The sequence below is a fragment of the Mytilus trossulus genome, chromosome 4 (genome assembly GCF_036588685.1).
Source record: "Mytilus trossulus isolate FHL-02 chromosome 4, PNRI_Mtr1.1.1.hap1, whole genome shotgun sequence".
Lineage (NCBI taxonomy): Eukaryota > Metazoa > Mollusca > Bivalvia > Mytilida > Mytilidae > Mytilus > Mytilus trossulus.
In genome coordinates, this window is record NC_086376.1 from 33,597,229 (window position 1) to 33,610,273 (window position 13,045).

The window sequence follows — 13,045 nt, forward strand, 5'->3', positions numbered from 1 at the left end:
AACTGATATTGTGTCTTTGGCATAGAGTAAACTGATATTGTGTCTTTGGCATAGAGTAAACTGATATTGTGTCTTTGGCATAAAGTAAACTGATATTGTGTCTTTGGCATAGAGTAAACTGATATTGTGTCTTTGGCATAGAGTAAACTGATATTGTGTCTTTGGCATAAAGTAAACTGATATTGTGTCTTTGGCATAGAATAAACTGATATTGTGTCTTTGGCATAGAGTAAACTGATATTGTGTCTTTGACATAGAGTAAACTGATATTGTGTCTTTGACATAGAGTAAACTGATATTGTGTCTTTGGCATAAAGTAAACTGATATTGTGTCTTTGGCATAGAGTAAACTGATATTGTGTCTTTGGCATAGAGTAAACTGATATTGTGTCTTTGGCATAGAGTAAACTGATATTGTGTCTTTGACATAGAGTAAACTGATATTGTGTCTTTGGCATAAAGTAAACTGATATTGTGTCTTTGACATAGAGTAAACTGATATTGTGTCTTTGGCATAAAGTAAACTGATATTGTGTCTTTGGCATAGAATAAACTGATATTGTGTCTTTGGCATAGAGTAAACTGATATTGTGTCTTTGACATAGAGTAAACTGATATTGTGTCTTTGACATAGAGTAAACTGATATTGTGTCTTTGGCATAGAGTAAACTGATATTGTGTCTTTGGCATAGAGTAAACTGATATTGTGTCTTTGGCATAGAGTAAACTGATATTGTGTCTTTGGCATAGAGTAAACTGATATTGTGTCTTTGGCATAAAGTAAACTGATATTGTGTCTTTGGCATAAAGTAAACTGATATTGTGTCTTTGGCATAGAGTAAACTGATATTGTGTCTTTGGCATAGAGTAAACTGATATTGTGTCTTTGGCATAGAGTAAACTGATAATGTGTCCTTGGCATAGAGTAAACTGATATTGTGTCCTTGGCATAGAGTAAACTGATATTGTGTCTTTGGCATAGAGTAAACTGATATTGTGTCTTTGGCATAGAGTAAACTGATATTGTGTCTTTGGCATAGAGTAAACTGATATTGTGTCTTTGGCATAGAGTAAACTGATATTGTGTAATTAGCATAGAGTGAACTGATACTGTGTCTTTGACATAGATTAAACTGATAGTGTGTCATTGGCATAGAGTAAACTGAAATATATCTATGACATACAGTAAACTCATATTGTGTCATTGGCATAGTTTAAGCGGATATTGTGTAATTAGCATCGGTAACATGATATTTTGTCTTTGGCATAGAGTAAACTGATACTGTATCTTTGGTTAGTATAAACTGATATTGTATCTTTTCATACATTAAACTTATAGTATATCCATGGTAAAAACTATACTGATATCGTCTCCTCGGCAAAAAGTAAACTTATATCATATCCTCGGCATACAGTAGACTGGTATTATATAGATGGCAACAAACTGATATCATACCCTTGGTAAAAAAATATACTGATATTGTTTCCTCGGCATAGAGTATACTGATATCATATCCTTGGTCTAGAATATACTGATATTGTATATTTTGTAACAGAGTAAACTCATTTTATTTCTTCGTCATAGAGTGTAATCTGTTACCAGAACTATGTCAATAGGATAGAGTCGTCATAGAGTGTAATCTGTTACCAGAACTATGTCAATTGCATGGAGTAAATTGCTATGATATCCCCGAGAGAGTGTAAACTCATATTATATCCTCGGTGATGGAGATTGTGGTTCCTCTTTAATATATATTTCAGAGTACGCTGGTGGATTATCATAATTCTGTAAGACACTATCATAAGAAGGTGGGTCTGTTGGTTCTGTAGAATGTCCTGGATTACTTAAACCTGAAAATAAAACGTTATTTCTATTTTTCTCTGTAGCACTCTATAAATGTGTAAGGTGTCTTATATGAATTTCATTTAAAATACTGTATACTGTAAAGTTTATAATTTTGTTATATGTGTTTATCCCCCCAGGAACCTAATTTGGAAAATAAAAATATTATATCTTATCTTATCTTATATTTTCATAAATCTGGGGATCGAACAGCCAGCTGTGGCGTTTAAATATAAATCGATAAAAAATATTATGTGAACAATCATTTATCTCCAGTTAAAAGGCCCTTGTAGCAACATTAGTTACATGGCAAGAGGCTAACATACATGGTCAAGACTCTTTTTGATGATCTGTTAATAATATTTACTCTTTTTGTGACAAGCCACCTTCTGCTGTACACAAGTTATCGCATCAGTAGAACTTAAAATAAACTCATTAAGATACCAGAATTAAATTTTGTATTTCTGCCAGACGCGCGTTTCGTCTACAAAAGACTCCTCATACAGTGACGTTCAAATCCAAAAAAGATAAAAAGGCCTAATAAATAGTTATCAAAGGTACCAGGATTATAATTTAATACGCCAGACGCGCGTTTCGTCTACATAAGACTCCTCAGTGACGCTCAGATCATAACAGTTAAAAACCCAAACAAATGTACGAATGTTTGTTTGTGTTAAATAAAGCATTTTGATGACTGCATTTGGTTACATAGACTATAAACGAATCGTTTTTAGAAATGGGTAAAGGATGCATTAAAAATTATGTAAAGTCTTAACCAAAATGATTTTTTTCTATTATCGACTGTTTACTCTATATATTTTTTCGACAGTTACCTTCTCTATGGAAGGACTTCCTTGTCCTGTCAAGTAAGGGCAATTTATAGAAGTATATAATCAAGCTTACAATCGGATGAAAAAGCTGTTTTTTCGTATAAAGAAACATGACACAAGTACCCGGCCACGTCCACTTGTATTTTTGTTCAAATGATTTTTATAGACTAATAGCTCGTTCTTATGTTGTACTGTTAAACCACTTGTTAGGGTGAGGGTTGGGATCTCGCTAACATGTTTTACCCGCCATATTATGTATGCAAGTGCCTTTCCCAAGTCAGGAGCCTGTAATTCAGTTGTTGTCGTTTGTTTGTGTTACATATTCGTTTTTCGTAAATAGATAAAGCCGTTAGTTTTCTCGTTTGAATTATTTTACATTTTCATATCGCGGCTTTACTATGCGATATGGGCTTTGCTCATTGTTGAACACTGTACGGTGACCTATAGTTGTTAATTTCTGTGTAATTTTGGTCTCTTGTTGAGAGTTGTCTCATTGGCATTCATACAACATCTTCTTTTTTTTTTTATATGAGGTAGTTATTTGCCACAAAAAGTTATCGATTGAAAGCTTGATTATACCTTCTTCATCGCTATTACGTGTCTTACATGGCAGTGTACCATAATGTACCAAAGAGTTCACGCAGGTAACCAGTCGATCAAATAAACATGTACTCGTGATGAAAAGTCGGTAATATGAAAATAGACCATTGCCTTTTAATATTATATTCCTAAAAAAAATACCTTCTTGTCGTTGGTGTCTTGATTGTACTGTGTATATTGCTGTATTATTTGACCTAGAATTTGTAGCCGTTTTTTTGCAATAGTGCCCCCATCTCATACAGAAGACAGCTATCGAACAAAGAACGACAATTCCTATGATTCCTCCTACAACGGCACTAGTTGTTTCTCTGACGTTTATATCTGTAATAAAAAACATCAGACTCAAACATGTAAAGGCAAAAATCAAAGTCACACAAAAGAGCTAACAACAACAAGGAGCTTACAACATCTAATAATGTTTATCTTGAATGTTTATTACAAGTTAGAACATTAAAGACGCTGCTGTTTATGAATATAGAAATACCGTGATCTTATTTTACTGACATGCATATATATATACATATATACATGTATATAATTAGTTGTTGTATTACGAAATCAAGAATGATAAAACAAGATATGATATTCTGTAATAAACTTCAGTACCAAAAAGGATGCTAAGACTTACTTTTGAATGTCCTCGTAGCAGTAACCTGTACATTTATATAACTTTTCATTGGACTTGGTCTAGTCGTCTTCAGTAAAATATCGACAAATTCATCTTGTTCTGAGCACCACTGTTGACCTAGAGTGTCACTCTGAGTATATTCCTATAAATAGATATTATCCATTAGACGTGATTCTTTACTTAATTACCCTCATTCCGTTAGTGTTCTAATAATTTTTGTATTCTTGTCTTTCATTTTTGCGAATGTGCTTTGTCTAAACGACTTTGCGTGTTTTTGGATACGACGTGGCACTGTAATTATACATCCAGTCATTGTGTTATTGTTCTATAATAATTTGTGTATGCTTGTCCTTAATTTTTACCAATTTGCTTTGTCTATGTGCCATTTTATGTTTCCTTGATACACATGGCGTGGCTTTGTACTTATACATCCTGCCATTATGTTATTATGCTATTGTAAGTTTTTGTATTCTTGTCATTCATTTTTGCGAATGGGCTTTGCATATATACATGCGTTTACGTGCTTCTTTGTCACATATTTGTTTATTTATAGTGATTAAGATTATAAAAATCATAACTACATATCATTTTATGTATCACTACAGTTTCAGATTAGGGTACAGATTGGCGCTTCATTTGTTAGACTTGTCATAATTCAGGAGCCAGTGCAGTAGGTGTCGTTTGTTAATGTTGGTCATAAGTGTTTCGCGTGTCTCATGATTTTATAAATCGATTAGATTGTTGGTTTTCCTGATTGAGTTGTGTTATGCTAGTCATTTTTGGACATTTAGAACGAGCTTGCTGTTCGATGTGAGTCAAGTCTCCGTATTAAAAAAAAACCGTACTTAGACCTATAATTGTTTACGTCTTGGACGCAGGGTTGTCTGTCTGACACTCAAAACACATCTTCGTATTTCTATGAAGTAGTTGTCAGCCATTTTAAAAACATGCATGTTAAAATTACTTTGGAAAAAAAGAAATATTTGCTGAAAAAGCAAGTCGAATATTTCAAGATAATTGGCTTTATAAAAATAATCATAAGTGATTGAATTATTTACATATAAGAGATCAGTCTCTGTAGACTCTGCAGAATAAGAAATTGAAATACCTTCTTAAGAACTTCTTGGTACATCCCTCTACCCGAGTAATATTTTAAACTGAGTTCTGAGTTCTCAATAGTCCAATTTGTCACTGTTATACATAGTTTATATTTATCGCCCGGGTAAAACGAATCGTAACCGTGGAAGGACACCCGACATCCGGGATCATGACTGTATCCTGTCCAGGACAATACGTACGAATGTCTTTCAGTTACCCTGTATATATTGTAGCAGTTGTCAAACGTCACTGAAAATAGTATTATTACACAGTTTAATAAATAGATAAATGATATAGACAATTAAATCCATGTGGCGCTTTAAATTAAAAAAAATGAATATGTTTTATATAGTTGAACATCTATAAAGTTAGACTATACAACAAGTGTACGTGAACTTTCTTGTAAAAGAAAATCCTTTATCTTATATAAATCTGCAGAGATGTACTGTCATTGAATATTTGTCTTCCAGTTCTATATCTATTCGTACGCATTCACCTTACCTAAAACACTCTCATTAGAGGTTTCCCGATTTGCTACGGTACCAACCGTAGTACGAACTGGGAGCCGTCATTGAAGTTTTGAAATTAATTCATATATATGCCTTTATGTCGATGTATGTTTCATGAATCATTATTAAACGTATTTAGATGATTTTTTAGCTACAACTTGGTATAACATTTATATAGATATGTTACCTATTCATATAAAAAAATATTGTATGAATGTACTTTTTGTTTAGCTTCTTTTTGCTGACGCACTTTCAGGGGAAATAATTCTAAAGTTACAACCGTTCGTTGCAACGGTTACTTGCAAAAATGAACATAGCTTCATCGATCAGTTACTTAATTTGTTCTCGTCCGCCATTATAATATGCGTTAATTGTTTTTCAATATCACGATCCATTAAACTTCTGTAAGAAAAACACCTCGAAAGTTAATAATTAGCTTGCGATAAACTGTGACTGAATGAAAAAATCATTTGTCGAATTTACGTTGTAGATTAGTAATAAATGTAGAATACTTGCACAGATGAAACAGGAAAACAACTAGGGCTAAAAATCAACATCAAGAAGACAAAAATTATGAAAGTAAAGACCAGAAAAGGAGGAACAGTGTCAATTGAAGGAGAAGATATTGAAGAAGTAGATCAGTTTACTTATTTAGGAAGCATCATGGATAGAACTGGTTGGACAGATGCAGACATCAGGACGAGAATAAGTAAAGCTCGACAAGCATTTGCTATGCTGAAGCCAGTTTGGAAATCAACAGCATTTACAGAAAACACCAAAATTCGTATTTTTAACACACATGTTAAATCAGTCCTTTTTTTATAGCGCAGAGACCTGGAGACTTACAGCAGGGGTACAAATTCAAATCCAGGTTTTTATCAACAAATGTCTGCGCCAAATTTGTAAATTTTGGTGGCCAGAAACCATTAGTAACAAATGCTTATGGGAAAGAACCAACCAGGAACCAGCAACTAAACAGCTAAAGAGGAGAACTTGGCAATGGATTGGGCATACTTTGAGGAAACCTGTAGGTACCATCACTAGTCAGGCATTAGAATGGAATCCCCAAGGACATCGGAGACCGGGAAGACCATATCACAGCTGGAGAAGATCAAGGCACAAAGAGCTGGAGGAAATTGGATATACCTGGACCGCAGCAAAAAGGATAGCCCAAAATAGAGTAAGATGGAAAGCGACTGTAGCAGCCCTATGTTCCACAAGGAGCGAAAGGATTAAGTCAAAGTAAGTCACTTGCACAGATGACTTAGTTTAAAATTGAGAATGGAAATGGGGAATGTATCAAAGAGACAACAACCCGACCATAGAAAAAACAACAGCGTAAGGTCATATAAGTGCATGCGTTAGTTTAATAATTTCCTTAAACATGTAATCACCAGAAACTCAATATTTTTTTATCGTATTACTTTTCTATATTGTTCATGTAGGAACAAGGAAATCTTGTTCCTTGTCGCGTGCTTAGTATATCATAAGGATACAACAAGTTTTCAATATATTATATACGCAGTAAATTTTATAATCCGAAAGCTATCGCAATTCATTAGACTATGCTTTACTTTGGAGATATGGTCAGCAAATGTCTGTAGCCATACATTTTATCATTTTTTGTCTATTCGGTCAAGTATATGAGAGCCCTTCAATTACCACTCAGTCGCCACTGTTAAAAATACTTTGATTGCAATATCGTAAAAAATATAGGACTTAAAAAATTGACAATCAATTATTTATTGTTTATTAAAAGACTTACGATATTCCTGCCATGCTGTAGCGAACTGTGCTAGCAAACATAGTCCACAAATAACAACCGGAGTTATATATCCCTGGGTGGACATCAACCTGTAAATACAATCACCGTGGTCACGCTCGTATACTAAAGTATTCAATTATAAAAAAACTTTCCAACTGACAAAAGGAGGTATATAATTACCCCTATATAAAACTTTTTTTATCCGACTATCAGAGACATATAATATACTGTATTATATGTCTGTGTTATTTTTAAATAATTAAATAGGTGTACCACTAAACTGGTCATTCATACACAATGTAATCGTAACCTAAATACTGATATGAGATAGCGTTTCTAAGTTCACATAGTTATCACTTTTAAATAATAAAGAACATACATATTAAAAAGATTCAAAAGTAAAAAAGGTAAATAAATGTCTTCTGTTTGCGACGTAGAGTTGGTCACTGTAAAACACAACCACTGAATACACCCGAATAATCAAGCAAAGACATAATTATAGCAAAAAGAACCTATTCTAATTCTCGTACAGTAAACAACAATTCGTCGAACATGTTATCCGCTTTATTTACATGAATTTCACAAATCTTTACTTATCACCAGAAAGAAGATTATAATGAAAATAAGAAGGATTTGACCTTACCTGACTTCTCATCTGTGTTTGTCCACTGCTTATGATGTACCTATATCGGGTGGTGTTGCTACACAGTGTTGGTGTACCTCTAACCTCTTTTTCAAAAAAATTGATAAAAGCAATAAGAACATACATGTATACAAAAATGTACAATTTGTTAAAAACGTATTAATCTCATCGAGAAATAAAAATTGCTATAAAGAATTTAGAAATTGGTTAACGTAACACGTTAACTGTTATCTTTTTCAAATAAATGAATATATGTTCATTTCAATTACAAAAAAAAAAAAAATATATATAAATAATATAGCTATAAAGTTGATTTACCTATTGTCGTTACATGAATTTATTATCTCAACAGGTCATTTGTGTGAAGGCGATTTTAACGTTATGTAAGCTATTGACAATTACGTAACCTATAGTCTAAATAAGTAGACATACATATATGTACAATTAAGTTTCAAGTTCAAATTGATATAGCCAATGAAGCATGTCTTCCTATTGCGGACAAATTAGTCGGTTATTTTATTCCGGCGTTTTACGTTACCGCAAATTGGTATTACTTTTCTTGAAAAAAAGATGACGTTTCCGCGAAAAAAAGTTTATGTTTCCGCAAATAAATATTATACTTTTCCGGAAAAAAGTAACTATTCCTGAAAAAAATGAATTGAGGTTTACCGGTTGAGTGAAAAAAAATAATATTTATTAAGTTAAAGGTCATCATAACAAAGTCTACAGTAGTACATGTACATTCACCGTTTACAAGTTTTGTATTGTGTTCAAGAAGGAAGTCCATCTTTTCCTTTTCATATTTCTGTACAGGTGCTTTTAAAGTTAGATTTATCATCTTTATGCAAGATTTTGTTTGCATTTTCAATAACACATCGACAAAAATAAAAATGTTAGATTGGCTAGCGTAAAACTGCTCGTTCAGGTGGACATGAAAAGACTCGGCACCATTCCTTGTTCACTTTTCCAGCTCGGGGTCAGGAGGTGATGCCCAAATGGTTGGTGGATATATCAAATTGCCATCTATATAAAATTCCAATACATAATCGCGGCAAACTTCGTGCAATTATCGTCAGATGGAGCATCGGCTATAAATTCAATAAAGCATTTTTCAAACATAAAAAGTCAGTTGGCAAGTAAGCCAAGTTTAAGGGCATACGATACAGTTTTGATCCTGTATTTACAAGTTCGTGAAAATTTGCATATAGGCTATTTTTCACCTGATTAAATCTAATATGTAATAAAAGAAATATACCTTCATGTGCTACTTTTTGAAATTTTGTATATTTGCTCAAAATTCAGATTTGTGGCCGTATTTTCTTTTTCGAAAGAAAGACATAACTTTTTTGTTATAAAAGATAAACACAAATTGTTTTTTGTTAAATAATCGGTAATTTCTGTTTTTTATAAGTATTCTAAACAAATATGCATTTTTTTTTATACAGAAATTACTCATATTTATCAAAATGTTCATGAAATGAGGAAAATACGTCATTTTTTGCTGCATTGAAAAGTAATAAATACAAATTGCGGAAACGTATACCTCAGATTTGTGGAAACGCATTATTGGGAATATGAAAACTTAGCGGAAATGCAAAACTTAAAACCGATTAAATAAAGCTACTGTAGTTTGGATTACGTCGATCATCTTTTCGGTAAATAGTTATCAAAGGTCCCCATGGTACTAGGATTAAAATTACGTTCGCCAGACGCGCGTTTCGAAAATACATAAGACTCATCAGTGACGCTCATATCAAAATAGTTATAAAGCCAAACCAGTACGAAGTAATTGTTAAAGAGCATTGAGGATCCAAGATTCCAAAAAGTTCCTTACTAGTGTAAGATTATTAAATCTGTCATATAACTTTTCTGTAACAGTTCTACCCTACATCTAAAAAATACAGGATCTCTAAACGATCATGAGATTGTAGTCGGTATTCAATGATGGCTTAAGATTTTTTTATCGTATCAAAGTTTACTCCTTATTATTTGTTTATTCTGGAGGATTTTTTTTTACTTTTCCAGCACCGTCTTTTCTATGTATACTGTAGCAGCTCCGAGTACACAGTTATCGAAAATAGTCCCTAGTGTGGACAGCGTGTTACAAAATGTACTAAACATTTTTTTTATACCCCTTCCAAATTTATTTCTTCATGTTTTAGTGTTTTATGTCTCAAATAGCAAGGAAAGGGGAGGGGGAAATTACACTGTAAAATGAATTTGAAAGTCGAGTAGTGATTTAGTCCAACTACAAAAGGTTGAAAATTAGCATTTCGGAAACTTTCAAAAGATTTCAATTCTTCCTTTACATAAATAGTCAATATTTTGAGTTAGAGCCGATGAAGTATTCTATAATTTTGATATAATTTGTTCCAAAAGTAGTACAACACAATGTAAAAATATTATTCTGAAAGCGCAGGTGGGATTTTTAAAATTTTCATTGTTTATCTAAGAGAAATGCACTACGAAATAACTGTTGTCTCGGACAAGTAATGGACTTCTATTCTATAAATATACAAAAACGTACATTTACACAAGTGAATTGGGCAAAAGGTAAAGGATATATATATATAAATCCTTTCCCATACAAAACGGATGAATTGAATAATCTGAAGGGAATATGAATTATTTCTGATAATTTATAGATCGTTCATTATTGCATTGAGTTATGGGCGGCAATTCCCCATTTCTTCAAATACAACTAGTGAATGTGTGATTGTTCATTTGAAAAAGAAGCAAATATTCGATGCATTATAATGAGACAAGTGTCAGATGCTTGCATTCAGAATGTATATGTTAACAAAAATTAAATATTGAAATAAATAATACGTGACTAAGTACTGGTTCGGATCCTGGATTTCGAAAAAGTGTAACCGGGAGACTGGCTACTGGAATGACGAAGATAACGAGAGGTTGCAGAGGTTGGTGATGCTAATGATAGTCAATGACTGAGATCTAGTCACTTGCCTGTGAATGCTCATTTAAACTCTAATGGTCGACGGAGACCTAGTCACTTGCCTGTGAATACTCAGTCAAACTCTTATGGTCGACGGAGACCTAGTCACTTGCCTGTGAATACTCAGTCAAACTCTTATAGTCGACGGAGACCTAGTCACTTGCCTGTGAATACTCAGCCAAACTCTAATGGTCGACGGAGACCTAGTCACTTGCCTGTGAATACGGCAACCAAACTCCAATGGTCGACGGAGACCTAGTCACTTGCCTGTGAATACTCAGTCAAACTCTTATGGTCGACGGAGACCTAGTCACTTGCCTGTGAATACGGCAACCAAACTCCAATGGTCGACGGAGACCTAGTCACTTGCCTGTGAATACTCAGTCAAACTCTTATGGTCGACGGAGACCTAGTCACTTGCCTGTGTATGCTCAGTCAAACTCTAATGGTCGACGGAGACCTAGTCACTTGCATGTGAATACTCAGTCAAACTCTAATGGTCGACGGAGACCTAGTCACTTGCCTGTGAATACTCAGCCAAAGTCTTATGGTCGACGGAGACCTAGTCACTTGCCTGTGAATACTCAGTCAAACTCTTCTAGTCGACGAAGACCTAATCACTTGCCTGTGAATACTCAGCCAAACTCCAATGGTCAGTAGAAGTAGACACAAGTCATATGCAGTAGTAAACAATTAAATGATCCAAGGATGTTATAAATGTACTTTTACAAATTGGCGGATGTTGTTAATTCAACTGCCGGACTATCACTGAAGTAAAAACTTAAGAAAACACCTGTAAGGTGACAATCTCATAAAAGAAACTGGATTATAAAATGACCACTGAACAAAAACACATCTAGCACTTAAAGTTTTATAACAAGTAAGAAGATAATGGACAACGGATTAAAGACGTGTTTGTAATAAGTATTTCGTACATAATAGATAAAGATAATTTTGATTTTTGACAATAAGATTGTTGGTACTTGAAAATATTTAATAAAAACTGAATTCTTATCGAGTAAAATAATAACTAGTCATAGTCAATACTGTTTTTATTTTATGCTGAAGCTGTAGTTAACTATTAAATCACAGGCGCTTGGGTATATGATACAGATAATTTTTTTAATTTTTTGGTTGTTGATTAAAATATTCAATTTTCTATATTTGTGATACATATCTATCACATCTGCGCATGTCTCACCTAGTTTCAAGAGAAAATACCCAATTTTACTATTCATGCTAAGAAGTTAATTAAATTGTATATTCAGTAGTTTTTAACACTAAAATTGTAACAAATTGATTAATCTGCATTCCTAAACAACAACAACAACAAAAATCTCTCCATTATTCAATCATAAATTCTACATAAAATATAGATGTAAGAAGATGTGGTATGAGTGATTAATATAAATGAGTTTTCCCTCGAAATTAAAATATCATTTATTATTTAACCATTGAATTATACAGAAATTCCTAAGTTTCTTTTGATGAAGTCACAATTCACATTTAAAAGACAGGAGTTGAATATAAGTCATATCTGTTATCAGAGTAAAAAAACGTAATGAAAAAGAAAGTGCTTTTAATTTTCGGTTGAGCCACTATCACAAACAACAATAATAGTGGGTATGTTAATGTATTGCTGTATGACGACATGTATACTGACTGAACATTCCATTCGTTAGAAGCCAAGAAAAGCTTGACAACTTTTCCCTGTTCGACGAAGGTCAAAATTTCAAACTATCGGCAAACAAAAAGTGGATGTATGGTACAGCTCAGCAATTATGAAGCTGAAGACCAAATATATAATCATTGTCTCTCATAAATTCGAAAAAAAACCTTGACGAAAATATTCCTTGTGCAATTAGTGTTGTAAATTAAGGAATGTATCTCCCTTATGCAAAGCTCTGATTCTTTGAACGGATTTGGCTATACTTTTTGGACCTTTTGGATTATAGCTCTTCATCTTTTATATAAGCTTTGAATTTCAATTATTTTGGCCACAAGCATCACTGAAGAGACATGTATTGTCGAAATGCGCATCTGGTGCAGGAAAAATGGTACCCTTAATGTTATTGCAAAGAAGTATCGGTAAACTGAAAGTGGCTGCACGGCTAATGCAAAAATTAATGCGTAAACAATACAGCACAAAATTATCAAGCTCCAGACCAAATAC

General features: G+C 33.3%; 1 protein-coding gene across 2 annotated transcripts; it reads right to left on the bottom strand.

The window, feature by feature from the left end:
• Window positions 1-1,063: 1,063 nt before the first annotated feature.
• Window positions 1,064-8,283, bottom strand: LOC134715157 (uncharacterized). Of its 2 annotated transcripts, XM_063577120.1 has the most exons (7): window positions 8,234-8,283; window positions 7,917-8,002; window positions 7,274-7,362; window positions 5,010-5,248; window positions 3,902-4,043; window positions 3,415-3,594; window positions 1,067-1,851 (listed from the first exon to the last, which is right to left on the bottom strand). In XM_063577120.1, exons 3-7 carry the CDS (start codon window positions 7,356-7,358, stop codon window positions 1,712-1,714), a joined length of 786 nt encoding a protein of 261 aa, XP_063433190.1. In that variant the 5' UTR covers window positions 7,359-7,362; window positions 7,917-8,002; window positions 8,234-8,283; the 3' UTR covers window positions 1,067-1,711. The 2 variants fall into 2 exon arrangements, with proteins under 2 accessions (XP_063433191.1, XP_063433190.1); XM_063577121.1 differs by lacking the exons at window positions 7,917-8,002; window positions 8,234-8,283 and adding an exon at window positions 7,454-7,475 and having other exon boundaries at window positions 1,064-1,851.
• Between the last annotated feature and the right edge of the window lie 4,762 nt (window positions 8,284-13,045).